The sequence below is a fragment of the Vombatus ursinus genome, unplaced genomic scaffold (assembly GCF_900497805.2).
Source record: "Vombatus ursinus unplaced genomic scaffold, bare-nosed wombat genome assembly UNPS02014264.1, whole genome shotgun sequence".
In the NCBI taxonomy this organism is placed as follows: Eukaryota; Metazoa; Chordata; class Mammalia; order Diprotodontia; family Vombatidae; genus Vombatus; species Vombatus ursinus.
In genome coordinates, this window is record NW_020954042.1 from 675,849 (window position 1) to 697,631 (window position 21,783).

Genomic DNA, 21,783 nt, shown 5'->3' on the forward strand with positions numbered 1-21,783 from the left:
ATCTGAGACAGCTGAAAAGAGAGACAATGACCAGCAATGAATAAGAGCCATCTGCTGATTCATACAATAAAACATTAGCAACACCTGTCACTTGACTTCCAGTCTTGCATCTCCAACTACCTATTGGACATTTCAATCAGGATCTCCTGCAGATAGCTTAAAAACAACATGTCAAAAACTGAACTCGTTTTTTTGTCCTCCAAACCTTTTCCCTTCTGAACTTCCTTTTTACTATTAAGGTCACTCCCTTCCTCCCAGTGACCCAGGCTTGCACTCCATCTTAGGTGTTGTCCTTGCATTTTCATTCTCTCGTTCCCCTATATTCAATCTGTTGCCAAGTCCTACTAATTTTACCTTCATAACATCTTGCTACAGGCCTCCTTCTCTCCTTTGACACTGTGATTACCCTGTTGCAGGCCTTCATCATTTCATGCCTAGACTATTTCAATAGCCTGCTATTACTCTCCCTACTTCAATCTCTCTGTACTCTAGTTCACCCTCCACTCAAATGTCAAATTAGTCTTCCTAATTGACCGTGTCACATTCCACCTCATTCAACAAACTTCTATGTTTCCCCACTAGAATCAAATATAACACCCTCTGGCACTCAAAGCCCTTTACAATCTGCACCCCTTTAACTTTCCAGTCTTCTTACATACTTTACTCTCTCATAACTCCCACACACTCTGTGATCCAGTGACAATAACCTCCATGCTGTTCCTCTCACAAAACTCTCCATCTCCAGACTTTGAATATTTTCACTGTTTGTCCACAAGGCCTGGAATGCTCTTCCTCCTCATTGCCACCTACTTTCTTTCTTGGCTTCTATCAAGTAGAAGATAAAATCTCATCTTCTAAAAGAAGCCTTTCCTGATCCATCTTAATGCTAGTTCTTGCCTTCTGAGATTGTCTCCAGTTTATCCTGTCTATATCTTGTTGCTATAGGGGTGTTTGCATGTTTTCTCCCCAATTAGACTTTGAGCTCCTTGAATCAAGCAGGAAGATGAGGATGAAGGAACGGCTACAAAGATACCTATAGTCCGGATATGGAGTAGCATGACAGGAACACAAGGAGGCCTGTTTTACTGGATCACAGAGTGCATAGTAATGGGGGGTGGTGAGAAGAAAGGTGTAGGAAGACTAGAAAGGTAGGAGAGGGTCTGTTTGGGAAGGGCTTTGAATGCCAAACAGAGAATTTCATATTTGATTCTAGTGGTGAAAAGGATACAACTAGAGTTTATTTCTGGTGCTAGTGATGTGGTCAAATATTCACTTTAGGAAACAATTTGACATATAAGTAGAGGGCAGGCTGGAGTAAGGAGACACTTGAGGCCGGGGCCAACATTTCAATGGAATCAGTTTCCTTTGAAATCCTTACATAACAGTCCACAAGAAACCAGACAGGATGTGCATAAGTCACATCCCACACTACCTCCAATTCCCCTTAATTGTTTCTCTGTGAAAGATTTTTTTAATGTAATTTCCCCAAAGATTCATTTATAGTCAGAGCTATGTATATTTAACAGGCTTTCAGTTATGATTATACATGAGCCATCTTTAAGACAGGAAGATGAATATCTAGTGATCTAATGTTGGAATGGAAAGAGATTCAGGAACTGAACTGGGCTTATATCCAGCCTCCCAGACAACCAATTGTTCCCGTCACCACTATTTCTGAGCCATCTAGCTTAGCCTAAGCACAAAGATTTAGAGCAAGAGGGGGGAACCTGCCCCCTCAAGGCCACCTGTGGCCCTCTAGGTCCTCAAGTGGGCCCTTTGACTGAATCTTTCTGAAATTTTGATTCAGTCAAAGGGCCACACTTGAGGCCATAACTGAATGTCAATGGGATGAGTTCACCCATAAATTGGAAGTAAATAAGAAAATGGATTAGAAACCAGAATCCAAAAATATGTCATTTACAGAAAGCACAATTGAAACAGACACACACACACACAATAGGCAGGTGGAACATAATCTAGTTTGTTTCAGGAAGGGTAGCAATCATGATCTCAGACAAACCAAAAGTAAAAATAAAACCAATTAAAAGAAGGGAAACTACATCTTACTAAACAGTTATCACACACAATGAAGTACTATCAATATTAAACATTTATGCAACAAATGGCTTATCATCCAAATTCTTAAAGGTAAAGTTAATGAGTTACAAGAAGAAATAAACAGTAAAAATATAATATTGGGGGACAATAACTTTTGCCTAAGAATTATATAAATCTAACCATAAAATAAATGATACTGAACTTAAGAATATGAACAGAATTTTATAAAAATTGGATATGACAGACCTCTAGAGAAAATTAAACAGAAATAAAAAATAGTGTACCTTTTTCTAAGCCGTTTGTGGCACCTTCCCAAAAATTGACCATATAATAGGGCATAAAACCTCACAAAGGCTGAAAAGCAGAAATATTAAATGAATCACATTCAGACCACAACACAATAAAAATTACATTTAACAATGGGCCATGGAAATGTACATTACAAATTAATTAGAAAATAAATTATCAAATCCTAAGGAATAAATGGGTCAAAGAACAAATCATAGAAACAATAAAAAAATTTACATTAATGAGAACAACAATAAAACAACACATCAAAAGTTATGGGATATAGCCAAAGCAGTGCTTAATTGGAAATTATATATCTCTAAATGCTTATATCAATAAAATAGAGAAAGGGCAGGTCAAGAAGTGAGCTGGCATGAGACAGCTAGGTGGTACAGTGGAGGGAGCAGTGGCCCTGGAGTCAGAAGGAACTGAGCTCCAATCTGGCCTCAGACACTTGACACTTAATAGCTGTGTTATCCTAAGCAAATCACTCAACCCCATTGCCTAATCAAAAAAAAAAAAAAAAAAGGAAAAGAAAAAGAATTGTGTATGCAATTAAAAAAAAACTAGAAAAAGAACAAATACTATTATCGATTAAATAATAAATTGAAAAGCCTGAAAAATCAAAGAAAAGGTTAATAAAACTGGATTAAAAAAACATTACACTAATAAATAAAACTAGAAGCTGGTTTTTTGAGAAAATTAATAAAAATATAAAAACCATTAGTTAATTTTATTTTTAAAAAAGAAGAAAACCAATTTACCAGTATCAAAAATGAAAAGGTTGAATGAACCACCAATGAAGATCAAATTAAAGCAAATTACTTGGCCCAATTAGACATCAATAAATATAACAATCTAAATAAAATTGATTAATATTTTAAAAATATAAAATGTCCAGATTAGCAGAAGAGGAAATATAATTTTTGAGTAACCCTATCTTAGAAAAAGAAATTGAAGAAGCCACAAATGAAACCCCAAATAAAAAATCCACAGGACCACATGGATTCACATGCGATTTCTACCCGACTTCTAAAGAATTGTTAATTTCAATACTATATTTTAGAAAACAATTTGGAAAAGTAGGCAAAAAAAGATGTACTACCAAATTCCTTTTATGACACAAATATAATACTGATATCTAAATCAGGAAGAAGAAAAACAAAGAAAATTATAGACCAAATTCCCTCATGAATGTAGATGCAAAAAAAATTAAGTAAAATAATAGCTAAAGGGATTACAGCAATATATCATGAAGATTATACACTATTATACTATGACCAGGTATGATTTACACCAGGAATGCAGGGCTGCTTTAATATTTGGAAAACTATCATCATAATGGCCATCTGAATAATAAATGATTATCTCAAAAAATGCAGAAAAAGCTTTTGACAAAATTCAACATTCATTGGCATTAAAAACACTAGGAAGCAGAATAAATGGAGCTTTCCTTGAAATGATAAGTACTATCTATCTAAAACCATCAGCAAGCACTATCTGTACTGAGAATAAGCAAGAAGCCTTCCCAATAAGATGAAGAGTAAAGCAAAAAAGTCCATTATCAGCACTATTGTCCAATAACTTACTAGAAATGATAGCTATAGCAATAAAACAAGAAAATAATGGTATGAAAAACATAAATGATGAGGTAACAACTATCAATCTTTATATATGATATGGTATACTTATATGCAGATGACAATATACTTACAGATTTAGAGAATCAACTAAAAAAATAGTTGAAACAATTGACAACTTTAACGGAGTTACAGGATGTCAAATAAATCCATAGTATTTCCATACATTACCAAAAACTCCAACAGGAAGAGAAAAAAAGAGAAAATTCATTTTTAAATACCTGCAGACAATAAAAAATACATAGAGATCTACCTGCCAAGACAAACCCAGAAAGTATGTGAACATGATCACCAAACACTTTTCAAACAAATAAAGTCAGATCTAAACAATTGGAGAGACAGTAATTATCCATGAGCAGGATGAACCAATATAATAAAAATTATAATTCTACCTAAATTAATTCAAGCATGCAGTGATATACCAATCAAATTACCCCAAAATTATTTTCTAGACCTAGAAAATAATTACAAAATTCATCTAGAAGAACAAAATATTAAAAATAACAAGGAAATCAATGAAAAAAATGTGGAATAAGGTAAACTAGTAGTACCAAATTTCAAACTGTATTTCAAAGTGGTTATCATGAAAACAATCTGCTATTGGCTAAGGAATAGAGTGGTGGATCAGTGGAATAGATTAGGTACACAATACACAGTAGTAAATGACCTTAGAATTCCAGTGTTTGAACTAAGCTTTGGGGATAAGAACTCACTATCTGACAAAAATCACAGGAAAAGCTCGAAAACAGTTTTTCAGAAATTACGTAGAAACCATCATCTCTCTGTCTATTAAGATAAGGTTAATTTGAAGTTGAGGGGATGCCCATCAATTGGGGAATGGCTGAATAACTTGTGGTAATATGATTGTGATGGAAAACTGTTGTGCTATAAGATATGATGAGCAGAGACAGCTAGGTGGTGCAGTGGATAGAGCACTGGCCCTGAAGTCAGGAGGACCTGAGTTCAAATCCGACCTCAGAGCAAACATTTGACACTCGCTGTGTGATCCTGGGCAAGTCACTTATCCCCAATTGCTTAAAAACAAAAACAAATAAATTTAAAGGGGCAGCTAGGTAGCACAGTGGATGGAGCTCTGGCCTTGGAGTCAGGAGGACCTGAGTTCAAATTTGGCCTCAGACTCTTAATACTCACTAGCTGTGTGACCCTGGGCAAGTCACTTAACCAGCATTGCCTCACTTAAAAAAAAAAAAGATAGGATGAGCAGAGTAGTTTCAGAAAAACTTAAAAGGTATATCCAAAATGATGCAGAGTGAAGTGAGCAGAACCAGGAGAAAGTCACACACAGTAACAATATTGTACAACAACTGTTAATGACATAGCTATTTTGAGCAATACAATGTTCCTACATAATTCCAAAGGACTTATAATGAAAAGAAATGCTGTCTGCCTCCAAAGACATAATGCAAATTAAAGCATAATTTTTATTTTCTTTTTTTTGCAATATGACTAATATTGAAATATGTTTTGAATGATTTCACATGTGTTTTTGATATCACATTTCTTGACTTCTCAATGGGTAGGGCAGGAATGGAATGGAGGGACACAATTCATTACTCAAAATAATTTAAGTGAATATGAAAAGCAGATACATAACAAAATTTTTAAGATATTGAATAATAAAAGTAAAAAAAAAAATACCTGCATCTTGTGGATCCAAAGAAAAACTGCTTCTGTCTCAGATTTTTCGGGGTCAACATGGCAGCTCCACAGGAAAAAGGTTGTTCCCCAGTTCCCAAACACTTTGTGGTGAAAATTTCATCAATAATTTTATAAAAGTATGTTTGCCTCCTTTGTTCCATTCAAAAAATCCCAGAACCCAAAGCACATTCCCTTTCCAGAAATCTGGATAGATCTGGGTTTAAATCACTTGAAAAGAGAGTCTTTTGTTTAGGAGTAAGACAGGACTCTGAAATATTAAAAAAAAAAACCCAGAGTGTCTTCCCCAAGGTGGCATTAAAAGTGATTGTTGTGAGATTAAGTCTGCAGAGAGCTCTAGTGCCCTATTGGCAAGGTTCAAGTACCAATGACTAGGGTTATTTTCAGTGAGACTTTGCAGAAATACTTTCCCTGAACATCATTTTCAACCTTATAGAATAGTTCAAATGCAAAATCTCAGCTTCTCATTTAGGCTTTCCTTAGTATCAAGCTAAGGAACAAAAGGGTTCTGAAAGGTGAAGCCTCAACTAGGAATTAGAGGTGTGTGTGCATTAAGATGCTGCTAACATTTCCTTCCCTTCTTCTTCCCTTCCCATAAAACTGCCACAGCAACCTCTCATAGGGACAATTTCTCTCCTGCCCAGACCTGACTCCTACTTCCCTCATAACAAGACTTTATTAGTCTCTGTTCTTCCTTCTCTGTAGGGTTACCTCATTAACATCTGTAGTTGCCTTATTTAATGTTCTTTTCCTTTATCGCAGGCAGAAAAACAACTTTAAAAAATCCCACGTGTAAAGGAAAAATGACAATGAGTCTTCAAATTAGATGTGAAGTCTACAGACAGTTCCAATAAAATCTACAAATTCTGCTATGTGTCCCATATTGAAGCTAATTACAAAATAAATCATATTCACTTGCTGCTCCTAAAGAATTTCCAGTTCACCAGGAAAGATGTAACATGCATACCCACAAATGCCCACAACATAAAACCACAGTGTAAGAAATATTCAGGAGAAGAACAAAATAATATGAAAATTACATGGAAGGAGAGAAATCCTATGCTTGAGTTCACCTGCAAAACTTTATGGAGGAGGGGTAATGTGACCCAGAATTTGAAGGATTGAAAATATGACAGGAATGGAGAGGGCAATGAGCTAGAGTGAAATGTATGAACACAGGCACACAGGCACACAGGTAGGAGAGTTGAAGATGTTTTCCAAGAAAAATAAGCATTCTAATCCAGCTGGTGAGATGTTTGAAATGTCTAAACTACAAACCAAAATACATACATATTGAACAGCCTTCCAGTAATGACTTTGGATGTGCCTTCATTTACCAAGGAATAGGAGGCTATCATGTCACTAGCAAAAGAAAAGAGATATGGACTATAATGGTTGGATCAAATATATCCCAAAGTGAACACACCCATTCTGAAGGTAAAGGCATCCAGACCCAGAGAATTCTTAGTGGCTTCAAACTCCAGCCTCATCCTTATCACTGCTGCTTAAGATGATCTAGATTGAAATACTTTGAAATGAGAATCTCTTGTTTAAGAATAATATTCTGTTCTTTAACCTGAAGAAGCAGACCCTTACCCCAGACAGCAGGAAGAAGACCTGAGAGAGGAGAGTAATAAGTGAAGAGTTTTAGTGCTCTGTGGGCACTAAAGTAGGGGTCTGCAAGGTACATACATTTCTTGACTACTTTTTTGAAATGGGACTTTACTGGAGGAAAAAAAGGGTGTCACATTGCCAGTCATCATCAATGTCGTTATTTATTTTTAATTGGTTTTGTTATTCAAAATATTGACTCTCTGCCCTGTCTCTCTTATGACCCAGCTTAATGAAATCACTAGCTGGGATGTGGGCAGGCTTCTAAACAGTGATTCTAAACATTTATATCATCCATGGAAGAACTATACATAATTAGATATCAGAAGAATCTTAGAGGTCACCTAGTTAAACTTCATCATGTAATGGATGAAGAATTTGAGCTACAAAGACCTTGAATGACTCACCTAAAGCCACACAACTAGGAGGCAGAAACATAAAGAATGGAGGTGATTAAAAAGAGGTTCGTAATTCTATGACCATCAACGAATAAATATCAAATTTCCAAGAATGTTGACGATCCACTGATATGTCTAATGATTTATCATTAGCCAGCAATAGGAACATAGTATTTAGTGAATGAACATTAAAGTTTAAAAGAAAAGTTCATTATCTTCTAGTCCCAAACCATATATTTTAGATATGAGCCTGCTAAGATTCACAGAGGAAAAAGTGACTTGATGAAGGTAGTACTGCCAGTTAGGGAACAGACCCAGGACTTCAACTCCAATATTTTCATTCTGAGTCTAATGCTGACTACAGTAACAGCAACATTTTTCTTTTATTTTCTTCAATTAACAAACATTTATTTTTCTATCCCTCATTCCTTTCCATTAAAAAAAAAAGAAAAATAAACCACATAAAATAAATATGCATGAGTGATCTTGAATCCATCACCTCTCTATCAGAATGTAGAATATGCTAGTCTCTTACTGGAGCTTTCTTTTTTTAGTCTATTACAAATGAATAAATTCCATAGAACCTCATAGTCCTGAGGTGCTCACATGAGAATTTTTTTTTCAGTTTGAAAGATCCAAGATTCTGGATTCTGACACAAGGATCCTAGTATTAGGGGAAAAGAAGTAAACAAAAGACTTTAGTCAATTCCAAAACAATGTTCAGTGAGGACATAATAACTATATGAATTCTTATAATACCACCTTCAGAGTAATCTGCTAAGGACCAAACAATGAGCTAGCCTTTAAAGAGAAAGATAGGATGAGACCTGAAGGGGATATACTAAGAGGTGCCACTTGAGACTTTCCAAAGGGTACTTTCCTGGGAAGGATGCCAAAGGAGCAATTGAGTGCCAGCTCTGGTACAGTGAAGACTTTAGAGATATAGAATTTATTTTTAGTTCAGGTCCCCAAGGAAAAATTCATAGAGACAGGGAGATTTAGAAGGAAGCACTCTTGCCCTACAATCAGAGCACTGGGCTTCAAATGCTTCCTGGCCAAATGACTTGGGACAAATCACAGCCTTTCTGGGCCTCAGTTTCCTCATCTGTAAAATGAAGGGATTAGAGTAGAAATCCCCTAAGGTCACTTCCATTTCTACATCTATGATCCTGTGTTCCTAGATTTATAGAATAGGAAAAGATCTCAGAGACAATTGAATGCAACTGCTTCCTTTTATAGGCAAGGAAATTGAGGCTCAGGGAAAGGACATGATCTGTCCAAGGTCATCCACTAAATTAGTACCAAAAAGAGTTCTTGGAAGAACTTAAAAAGGAATTCAAAAATAGGTCAAGAGAGATTGAGGAAAAATTAAGAAAAAAAAGCAATCCAAAAAAACTATGAAAAGTAAACAATTTGGAAAAAGAGATACAAAACCTTAAGGAAGAAAATAACTCCTTGAAAATTAGGATTGGGCAAGGGGGATCAAAAGATATTATAAGACACCAAGAAATAATGAAACTAGAAAAATAGAAGAGAATCTGAAATATCTCATTAGAAAAAACAACTGATCTGGAGAAAAGATCAAGGAGATACAATAAAAGAATTTTTGGACTGCCTGAAAGTTATGATTTTAAAAAGATTTTTGATACAAAATTACAGAAATTATTAAGGAAAATTGCCCTGCAGTTCTAGAACAAGAAGGCAAATTAGAAATAGAAAAAAAAAATCTTCCATTTGTCACCTGACAGAGATTGTAGGAGGAAAACATGCCAAGTGTCCCAGGCTAAGGAGAAAAGGTTGCAAGCAACAAGAAAAAAAAAAAACAATTTAAGTTTTGCAGAGATAAAATCAGGATTTCACAAGACCTAGCAGCTTCTACACTAAAAGACCCTAAGTCTTGGAACATTATATTTCAAAGAGCAAAAGAGCTAGGTTGCAAACAAGAGTAACCTACTCAACAGATTTGAGTATAATCTTGAATGAGGGGGAAAAGGGACATTTAATAAACTGAAAGACATCAGATATTTGTGACAAAAAAGCCAGACCTCAGTGGAAAATTCAATATAACAGATTGAGAAGAAATAGAAGGAATTATCAATACTATCTGGTACTAAGAAATAGAAAGATGAATGGAACAAAGTAGACATACAATTTACAGCAGGAAATAAATATAACAACTTTGTATTCAACAACTATAAAGACTTATTTTGGAAGATAAGTACTCATTATTTGGTAAAAAAATAAGTTAGGAAAACTGGAAAGCAGTCTGGCAGAAATTGGGTATAGAACAATATGTTACATCATTTACTAAGCTAAGATCCAAATGGACTCATGCCCTAGCTATAAAGAGAGATATTACAAGAAAATCTGAAGAACATGGAATATATTATTAATTAGACTTATGGATAGGCAAACAATTTATGTAGAAAGAAGAGATAGCAGGTGAAATGTAAAATGGACAATTTTGATTATGTTAGTTTTTGTTTATAAATAGTATTTTTTTTTCCAATTTCATGGAAAGACAATTTTCAACATTCATTTTTATAAGATTTTGAGTTCCAGATTTTGCTCCCTCCAGCTCTCCCATTTCCTATTCCCAAGATGGCAAGCAACCTGATAAAGGTTATACATGTGCAATCATGTAAAACGTAATTGCACATTAGCCAATTCTGAAAGAAGAAACAGAAAAAAGTAAGAAAAATGTGAAAAAAGTAAAAATAATATGCTTCAATCTGCATTCAGATTCCATAAGTTCTTTCTCTGGATATGGATAGCATTTTTGACCATGAGTCTTTTAGAATTGTCTTTGATCCTTATATAGCTGAAAAGAGCTAAGTGTATCAATGTTGGTCATCACACAATATTGTTGTTACTGTGTACAATGATCTCTTGCTTCTGCTCACTTCACATAGTATCAGTTCACGTAAGGCTTTCCAGGTTTTTCCGAAATTCACCTGCTCATCATTTCTTATAGCACAAGAGTATTCCATTATATTCACATACCACAACTAGTTCAGCCATTCCCCTATTGTTAGACATTCCCTCAATTTCTAATTCTATGCCACCACAGAAAAGAACTATTATAAATATTTTTGTATATGTAGGTCCATTTCCCCCTTTCATCATCTCTTTGAGATACAAACTTAGTAGTGCTATTCCTGGATCAAAGGGTATACACAGTTTGCTTGCCCTTTGGGCATAGTTCAAAATTAGTTTCCAGAATAGTTGGTTCATTTCACAACTCCACCAACAATGCATTAGTGTCCCAATTTTACCAAATCTTCTGCAACATTCATCATTTTCCTTTTATGTCATATTAGCCAATCTGATATGTGTAAAGTAGTACCTCAGAATCATTTTTGTTTGCATTTCTATTTCATATGACAATAGATAACTTTGATTTCTTCATCTGAAAACTGCCTATTCATATCTTTTGACAATTTATCAATTGGGGAATGACTTCAAAATTGATAATTATTCATTAAAATTAATTAAATTCTTTTAAAATTAATTACAATTTAAAATTGTTTCCCAGCTTTCTGCTTTCCTTCTAATCTTGGTTGCATTCATTTTGTTTATGCAAAAACCTTTTTAATTTAATGCAATCAAAATTATACATTATGTATTTTTAATGTTCTCTATGACTTGTCTGTTCATAAATTCTTCCCTCCTGCATAGATCTGACAGGTAAATTATTCCTTGTTTTCCTAATTTGCTTATGGTATTACCTTTCATGGCTAAATCATGTACCCATTTTGACCTTATCTTGGTATGCCATGTGAAAGGTTGTTCTATACCTTCTTTCTGCAATGCTATTTTCCAGTTTTCCTAGCAGTTTTTGTCAAATTGTGAGTTCTTATCCCAGAAGCTGGAGTCTTTGGGTTTATCAAACAATAGATTACTACAGTTATTTACTACTATGCTTTGTATACCTCATCTATTTCATTGATCTACCACTCTATTTATTTTTTTGGTTTTGTTTTGTTTTGTTTTGTTTTTTAGGCAGTTGGGGTTAAGTGACTTGCCCAGGGACACACAGCTAGTAAGTGTCAAGTGTTTGGTCTGAGGCTGGATTTGAAATCAGGTCCTCCTGACTTCAGGGCCAGTGCTCTATCCACTGCACCATCTAGCTGTCCCTACCACTCTATTTCTTAGCCAGTTCCAAATAGTTTGGTTGATTGACACATCATATAATATAGTTTTAGATCTGGTACAGCTAGGCCACCTTCCTTTGCATATTTGTCATTAATTCCCTTGATATTCTGGAGCTTTTGTTCTTCCAGATGAATTTTGTTTAACCTAATTTTTGGTAGTTTGATTGGTATAGAACTGAATAAGTAAATTAATTTAGATAGAATTGTCATTTTTATTATATCAGCTCAGCCTACCCATGAGTAATTGATATTTTTCCTATTGTTTAGATCTGACCTTATTTGTGTGAAAGTGTTTTGTAATTGTGTCCATATAGTTCCTGGGTTTGTCTTGGCAGGTAGACTCCCCAATATTTTATATAGTCTACAGTAACTTTAAATGGAATTTCTTTTTCTATCTCTCACTGCTGGGCTTTGTTGGTAATCAAAAGAAATTCTTATAACTTATGTAGATGTATTTTATATCCTGTACATTTGCTGAAGTCGTTAATTATTTCAAGTAGTTGTTTAGTTGATTCTCTTTGTTTCTCTTAACTATACCATATCACCTGCAAAGAGTGATAGTTTTGTTTCCTTTCTGTCTATTCTAATTGCTACTATTTCTTTTTTTTTCACCCTATTGCTAAAGTTAACATTTGTAATATAATATTGAATAATATTGGTAGTAACGGGCATCTTTGTTTCACCCTTCATCTTATTTGGAGTGCTTCTAGCTTATTAACGCGATAAGAATGATACATGCTTATAATGTTAGGGAAAGCTCCATTTATTCCTATGGTCCCTAGAGTTTTTAATAGTAATTGGTGCTGTATTTTGTCAAAAGCTTTTTCTACATGTATTGAGATAGGCACGTGATTTTTGTTAGTATAGTTATAGATATGGTCAATAATGCTGATAGTTTTCCTAGTATTGAAATAGCTCCCAGATTAGGAAATTCCCTTTACCATTACAAGTCTGCAACTTCATTGTGACATAGAGTTTCCATCTTAAGGCATGCAAAGGTGAATTGACTTATTCAAGGAAACACAGACAATATGTCTCAGAGCAAGACTTGACCCCAGATCTTCCTACCCTTGAGGTGTACACAATCAGTTTCTAGGAGAAAAATTTAGAGATACTTCAAGGAGAAATCTTCTATCCAGGACACAAGGAAGGTTGTACAGAAATGTAAATGCAACCTTACCTCGAAGCACTAATTTGGAAATTTTCTATCTGGAAAATTCCTCTACTGATATGGAGTGGCTGAGAATAATTTCATTGCTTAACTTTTCCTGGCTAATTACTTTGCTACTATATCTCAGTTAAATACTTTTATATTTAATTGGTGTTTCTTACCTGGTCTTTTGGTAAATTATGTACTATGTCATATACTATCTTATAATTATTCATTTAGTGTTTTTCACCTGGTCTTTCGGTAAATTATGTACTAGATTGGGCTCAAGTTATATTTTTGTCTTTATATTGAATCTGTATCTTTACTTTGAATGCTAATATTTGGAAATTCCAATGTGAATAGAGCATCTACATTGTAAAGGAAAAACGGTCAGATGCTTGTGGATCATTTTAGAAGCTTATACTTTGAATTTGTGTACCCAATTATGATTTAAGTGTATTTTATTATTAATATTCATTATTTTTTCAGTTAATAGTTATTTTCTTCTTTCCCTCCCACTCTAGCCACTAGTAAAGGGGATAAAATTCTTGAATAAATCTGCAAATTCAAGGAATAAAAATTCCTTCACTTTCCATGTCCAAAATTACATGTCTTATTCTGTCTTCTTAGTTTGCCCACTTTTTGTTGGGTAGTAGAGAGCATTCTTCATCATTAGTCCTCCAACATCATGGTTTGTCATTGCATTCATCAGAGATCTTAAATCTTTTAAAGTTGGTTTTTTGCAATGTTGTTATTCTAGAAATTGTTCTAGTCATTCTTCATCACTTCATTCAAGTCTTTTGCAGCTTCTTTGAAACCATAGCTTTTGTCATTTTTTATGGCACCAGGTATTTTATTACATTCATATGCCACAATTTCTTCAGCCATTTTCTAGTTGGTGTTTACTACCTTACTTCCCAGTTCTTTACCACCACCAAAAGTACTATTATAAATAGTTTTATACAAATCAGTTCTTTTCCTCTTTTTTTTATCTTTTTGAGGGATATGGTTAATACTGGTATGATTGGGTCAAAATCTATGCAGTTTCATGACTTTGGAGACATAATTCTAAATCGCATTCCAGAATGGCTGAATAAATGCATAGCTCCACCAACAGTATACGAATGTGCTTATTTTCCCACAGTTATTCCTTTTCTTTATTTCTAAATTAATGATAGTTAGTAATCACTATGCTACTCATAAGGTACAAAAATCCTTGCCCTCAAGGCAAAAGCTTACATTCCATTAAGGAGAAAATATATGCAGAGATAAATGTAATACAATTTAGATCACAAAGGGTGAAAAGAAGAAATCCAGACAAAAGAGTTTGAAGAAAAATTAGGAGTAGTATCAGATTTCAAACTACATTACAAAATAATATTACTAAGGAAATTAGAAAAGCATGGGCAAATACACCTGTTAGATATATGGATAAGGGAAGAGTTTATGACCAAACAAGTGATAGAGAGGATCATGGGAAGTATAATGGATAATTGTGATTAAAGGAAATTTAAAAGTTTTTACACAAATAAAACTAATGCAGCAAAAAGTAGAAGGAAACCAAAAAAGTGGGGAAAACTTATAGCAAGTTTCTCTGATAAGGGGTCTTTTCTCAAATATATTAGAAATGAATCCAAAATTATAAAAACAAGAGTCATTCCCTAATCAATAAGTGGTCAAATGATATGAAGAACCAGTTTTCAGAAAAAGAAATCAAACCTATTAAAGTCACATTTTAAAAAAATGCTCTAAATCCATACTGGTTAGAGAAAAGCAAAGTAAAACAACTCTGAGGTACCACCTCACACTTCTAAGATTGACTAACATGACGTAAAAGGAAAGAGACAAATTCTGTTGGGTGTGTCGAAAAATTGGGACACTAATGCACTGATGGTGGAGTTGTGAAATAGTCCAACTATTCTGGAGAACAATTTGGAAGTATGCCACCCCAAACTATGAAACTGGGCATACCCTTTGACCCAGCAATACCACTACTAGGACTATATCACAAAGAGATCAAAGACAAGGGAGAAGGTCTTATATATATAAAAAATATTTATAAGAACTCTTAGTGGTAGCAAAGATTTGGAAATTGAGGAAATGTCCATCAATTGGGGTTTGACAAGACAATTTGTGATATATCATTACAACAGAATACTATTTTACTCAAAGAAATGACAAGCATGATGATTTTAGAAGAGACTGGAATGACCTATATGAACAGATGCAAAGGCAAGTAAGCAGAACCAAGAGAACATATTACATAATAACAGAGATATTTTAAGAAAGATCAATTGTGAAAGACATCTATTCTGATCAAGACAATGATCTAAAACAGTAGTGGGGAACCTGCAGCCTTGAGTCCACATGTGGCCTTCTAGTTACTTGGGTTGAGCCTTTTGAATGAGTTCAAGTTTTACAGAATAAATCATTTTATTAGAGAGATTTGTTCTGTGCAGTTTGGATTATCGAAGGGCCACATTTGAGGACCAAGAGGACTATGTGTGGCCTCAAGGGAGCAGGTTCCCTGATCTAAAACAATTCCAAAGTACCCGTGCTGAAAAATGCTATGCACCTACAGAGAGAAATGATGAGCTCTGAGTGCAAATTGAGGCAAACTTTGTTTTATTCTTTTTTAATGCATATGTATGTTCTCTTTTATAACATGGCTAATAAAGAAATGTGTATTGCATGACTTCACTTGTATAATTTATAACAAATTACTTGCCTTCTCAAGGAGGGAGAAAGAGAGGGAGAGAATTTGGAACTTAGATTTTTGAAAAACAAATGTGGAAAATATTTGCATATAATTAAGAAAAATTTAAAGAAACACATTGTTTAAAAATTGGGAGAGAGATAATTCTTTCAGCTGAAGGGGATCAGCGAATATGTTTAGGTGATGGCATCTGAATTCAAACTGAGTTGAGAGAGGAAAGAGGAATTTAGAAATCCAGAGATGAGGAGAAAGTTAATTTCACACGTTTGGAACTATCTGTATAAATTTATCGAAATGGAGTAACCATAGACTTAGAGCTGAAAGACATCATAGCATCATTATTTTATACCTGAAAAACCTCATAGATCATCTTGTACAAGACTCTCATTTTAGAGTGGAGAAAGCTGAGATTCAGGGAGAAGAAAGGATTTGCTCAAAGTCACATAAGTATTAAATAGAAGAGCTCGGATCTGAATCGACATATTTTGCCTCCAAATCCAGTACATTTGCCTAGCTATTCATCAAGTGTAAAAATAATAGCTGATACTGATATAGCTCTTCCAGATTTAAAAGGCACTTTACATACCTATTATCTCGCTGTATATTCACAATGATCCTGTGAGAAAGGCAATATTATTATCCCCATTTGAGCTATGAGCGTACTAAAGTTGACGGAAGTTGAATGAATTGTCTGGCATCACATAGCTAGTAGATATCTGAGGCAGGATTCAAACTCAGGCTTTCCTGACTCCAAATCCAATGACCTCATCATTAGGCCACCTGCCTTTAACACAAAACCAGTAGCACAGATTGGTTGGAAAATGGAACGTGCATGAAGGAATAATGTAAAACATAGATAAAAAACATACGGTTTTAGATAGAGAGACTGGAAAGAGCCTTGAGTTTGAAAGTAAACAATTGTCATAAGGATCTTCTAAAACTTTTTGGTAGGAAAATGGCATGGTTAAAACCTGAACTTTAAGAGAGCTATGTATGAAGAATAGATTGCATAGAAGAAGGGAGCAAGATGTTACAGGCAAATAGAGGAATTAGCTATCCTCTAAATGATATGAATGATGGGGACATGACCTGGGATATAAAATTTGAGTGAAGAGAAGGGAAATGCTGTGAGAGGTATTGTGGAGTAAAGATCAACAGAATGTGTTTGGCAACTGATTCATTGTGAACAAATGGTAAGAGGACAAATATAACTAAGCTTATTTTGACTGAGAGGGTGCTGTGTGGTCCAAAACTAAAATAAGGAAGTTGAGAGTAGAACAGAGGTGTGATATTGAACAGAGACTCAAGTCAGTCTCAGAGATCCATTCTGGCTCTGAGATTCTGACTGACAATCATTCTATAAATCCAATAACTGAGTCATAGAACCTAAATTGCCTTTAAATCATATTTTTATACTGGAATTTCCAAGATTACATTACCACCAAGTCATGTGGACAAATTACAATTATTTATTTGATGAATGGAAACATTTTCTTGAGGGCTGTTTTGAAATCCTTGTTGCGTAGAGTGTAAATGAGAGGGTTTAAAGTGGGGCTGATAGCGGTATATAGGACAGCCACTACTTTGCCGTTGTCCATGGAGGACCCAGAGCCTGGGAGAATGTATGTGTATATAACTGTGGTATAATATATAGTGACCACAATGAGGTGGGAGGAACAGGTAGAGAAGGCTTTCTTCTTGCCCTCTGTGGTGCGGATCTTCAGGATGCTGGAAATGATGAAGCCATAGGACACCATAGTGAGCACAAAATTAATTCCCCCAAAATATATAGTTGCAATGACGACCATGGTATTGTTCAGGTACGTGGAGGTGCAGGAGAGCAGTAGCAAAGTAGGGATTTCACACAAAAAGTGATTAATTTTATTTGGGCCACAGAAGGTTAATTGAATCATAAGGCCAGTTTGTACTGATGAACCGATGGCAGTGATGGCCCACACACTACCAGCTAAGAGGATGTAAACCTTTCTGCTCATCATGGTAGTGTAATGGAGGGGGTGACAGATGGCCACATACCTGTCATAAGCCATGGCTGTGAAGAGCAGCAGTTCAGCACCCAAAAACCATGTAAGGAAATACAACTGAGTCATGCACCCAAAATAGGAGATGGATTTCTTGTCTGCCAGGTTCTCCAGCAATTTGGGCAGAACTGTGCTTGTGCAGCCAATATCTAAGATGGCCAGGTTGGCAAGGAAAAAATACATGGGAGTATGGAGACCTGAATCTACACTTATGGCCACCACAATGAGAGCATTGCCTGCCAGGGCCATGATGTACAGAAAGAAGAAGATGCAGAAGAGGGCCAGCTGAAGTGGATGTGCCTCAGAGAAACCCTGCAGGATAAACTCAGTCACCATTGTTTGATTGCTCACTGTCATTTGCCCAGAAGATGCCTCCTAGATCCACCAGTGGATGTCTTCCAAAGGAGAGGCTCCCTCATGTGGTAATAAATGAGTGAGCTGAACTTTAGCAGAAACAAAATGTACATTTTTACCTTAAAATTCAAAAACCATTTGGGGTAGAATTGGGTTGGAGTACATATATACAAAATTAAAATTGTTGCTAACTGGTGAAAGCACATGTTGAAAATAACAACATTAGCACCTGTCCCAAATGAGTTTAATGTAAAATTCACTCCCTAACCAGTACCTTCTACCTCTAAGTGATATCACATTTTAAACATGTACATCCTTTTCTTGAACCACTCTCTTTCTTCTGTTTCACACTATATCTTTTTCCCATTTTTTTGCCTCTTTGAAGACAAGGACCATATATTATTTATATTACTTCTTCCTATTAAGTCTAATAAACATTTATTAAGTACCCACTATGTGCCAGGCACTGTGATAAGCACTCGGGATATAGATAAGAAAAAGACTGTCACAAATTGTATAGATAAAAGAGAAACAACAACTAACCACTGGCCTTAGAATCTGAAGACCTGGTTCTGAGTTGCAGCTCTGACACTATTAAGCTCTGTGACATTAAACAAATAAATGTGACCTCTTTGAGCCTTGATTTTTCCATCTGGGAATAGGATAGCATTAAATTTTATATCAGAGATCTGGATCTGGAAAGATTTAGAAAAAGAAAAAGAAAAAAAAAGTCCTGGAAACAGTTCCAGGGTGGAGAGGAATGTTTATAATTATAAGGAATGTTATAATTGTACATAAGGGAGTAAAGGCTCTGTGTCTCAGTTACAAGGCAGAAAGAAACACTAGCAGTTTTGATTGCAGGAGAGCAGGGAACATATTTATAGTTCCAAGTCCACGGAACTAGCACATATGGCTGCAGGGGAGCAAGATCTGTTCCTAGTTAAAGACCAGAGCATAAGCCAGAAGAGCAGTGACCACACCTCTTCTTGAATCAGACCACCCTGGAAGCACAAAAACTTACAGAATTCCAGAGCTAGCTCTGAAAACAGCAGCACATTAAAAAAAAACTGAAGTTTGGGAGAATGCCCTTTCCACCTCAGGAACAGAGCCTAACTTTAACATGAAGCTCAAAATCAAGACATGGGCTGGAAAGTAAGCAAGAATAAGAAAAGAACCAGACCATTAAAAATCTACTATGGTGACAGGGAAGATCAAGGCACAAATTCAGAAGAAGACAAGGATATCAAAACAATTACAAGCAAAGCCACAAAGAAAAACAGTGAATTGGACTTGAGTACAATAAGAAAGCCTTGGAGAGTTGAAAAAGACTTTGAAAATCAGATAAGAGAGGTAGAGGAAAAATTGGGGAAAGAAATGAAAGTGATGCAAGACAATTATGAAACAGAGAAAACAGCTTAGTAAAAAAGGCACAAAATGGTACTGAAGAAATCCTTAAAAATACAATTGGCTAAATGAAAAAAGAGTTATAAAAGCTCACTAAAAAAAAAAAAAAATCCAGCCAAAAATAGGATTGAGTAAGTGGAAGCTAATGACTCCATGAGATATCAAGAAACAACAAAATGGGTCAGCTAGATGGCACAGTGGGTAGAGCACCGGCCCTGGATTCAGGAGGACCTAAGTTCAAATCTGGCCTCAGGCACGTAACACGTACTAGCTGTGTGACCCTTGGCAAGTCACTTAACCTCATTGCCTAACCAAAAACAAAAAACAAAACAAACAAAAAAAATGAAACAATAAAATAAGTAAAAAAGAATGAAAAAAAAGAAAAGAAAATATAAAGTTCCTCATCAGAAATACAACTAACCTGGAAAGTAGATCAAAGAGAAATCATTTAAGAATTATTGTAGTAACTAAAAGTCATGATCAAAGAAAAAGCCTTGATATAATATTTGAAGAAATTATAATGGAATACTGCCCCAATACCATAGATCAAGAAGATTGAAAAAGATGTTCAAAGAATCCACTGAGCACCTCCAGAAAGAGATCCTAAAATGAATACTTCCAGGAATATTAAAACCAAATTCCAGAGCTCCTGGATCAGAGAGAATACTTTAAGCAGACAGAAAAAAATTCAAATATGATTGAGCCATAGTAAGGATCACACAAGACTTACCAACTATCACTTTCAAGGAGTGGAGGGCTGGTAATATGATAGTCTAGAAGGCAAAAGACTTAGGATGACAACCAATAATAAATTACCCAGGAAAACTAAGCATACTCCTTCAGGGGAAAATATATATTTAATGAAATAGAGGACTCTCAAGCATTACTGAGGAAAAGAGCAGAGATGAATAGAAAATTTCACTTTCAAATACAAGAATGAAGAGAGCATGAAAAAGTAAACAGGAAAGAGAAAACATAAGGGATTTAATAAAGTCACACTGTTTGCATTCATATGTGTGAAAATGACACATTTAACTCCTTAGAACCTTATCATTATTAGGTCAGTTAAAAAGAGTTTACATAGACAGAGGGCATGGAGGTGAGTTAATTATATTGGAATGGTCCCTAAAAATTGAAGGTGTTAGAAAGAGGGATACACTTTAAGAAGGAGGAGGGGAGAGGTAGGATGGAGAATTTTTCTCACATTAAGGTACAAGGAAGAGTTTTTACAGTAGAGAGGAAAATGGGGGATTAACAAGCAATGCTGAACCTCATTTTCATCAGATATGGTTCAGAGAAGAATAGATAAACATACCCAGTTGTGTGTAAAAATGTATCTTATCCAGTGTGATCTTATTAGGATGATAAAAGGGAGGACAGATTAAGGGAGGCATAGTTAGAAGCAAAATAGATATTTGAGGAGGGAAATGATTAAAAAAAAGAGAGAAGAATAAGAAGCAGAGTAAAATAGGATAAAGGGAAATAGAGACTAATCATAACTGAATGTCAATGGGATGAGTTCACCCATAAATTAGAAGTAAATAGGAAAATGGATTAGAAACCAGAATCCAAAAATATGTGGTTTGCAAAAAGCACACTTGAAACAGACACACACAAAATAAGCAGGTGAAGCATAATCTAATTTCCTTAGGCAAGGGTTGCAATCATGATCTCAGACAAACCAAAAGTAAAATTGGACCCAATTAAAAGCAGAGAAACTACATGTTACTAAAAGTTATCTTAGGCAATGAAGTAATAGCAATATTAAATATTTATGCACCAAATGATAGAGCATCCAAATTCTTGAAGGAAAAATTAAATGAGTTACAGGAAGAAATAAAGATTAAAATTATAATAGTGAGGGACCCTAACTTTCTTCTCTCAGAAGGAGATAAATCTAACCATAAAATAAATAATATAGAAATTATGGAGATGAATAGAATTTTAAAAAACTTAGATATGATAGACTTCTAGAGAAAATTAAACTGAAATAAAAAGTAGTATACCTTTTTCTAAGCAGTTTATGGCACCTTCACAAAAATTAACCGTATATTCTGGCATAAAACCTCACAAAAAAAGGCAGAAAAGCAGAAATATTAAAGGAATCACATTCAGACCACAATACAATAAAAATTAATTTCAATAAAGGGCCATGGAAATATAGATTACAAATTAATTGAAAGTTAAATAATCAAATCCTAAAGAATTAATGGGTCAAAGAACAGCCCAAAGAAACAATGTTTTTTTTCTTTAATGATAATAACAATAAAACAACATATCAAGAGTTATGGAAT

General features: G+C 34.8%; 1 protein-coding gene across 1 annotated transcript; it reads right to left on the minus strand.

The window, feature by feature from the left end:
• Positions 1–17,161: 17,161 nt before the first annotated feature.
• Positions 17,162–18,088, minus strand: LOC114042126 (olfactory receptor 13A1-like). The gene has a single exon (XM_027860805.1). The coding sequence runs from the start codon at positions 18,086–18,088 to the stop codon at positions 17,162–17,164; it is 927 nt and encodes a 308-aa protein (XP_027716606.1).
• Between the last annotated feature and the right edge of the window lie 3,695 nt (positions 18,089–21,783).

Excerpts from the sequence above, each read along its gene's own strand:
- LOC114042126 (XM_027860805.1), bottom strand. The coding sequence starts at position 18,088 with ATGACAGTGAGCAATCAAACAATGGTGACTGAGTTTATCCTGCAGGGT.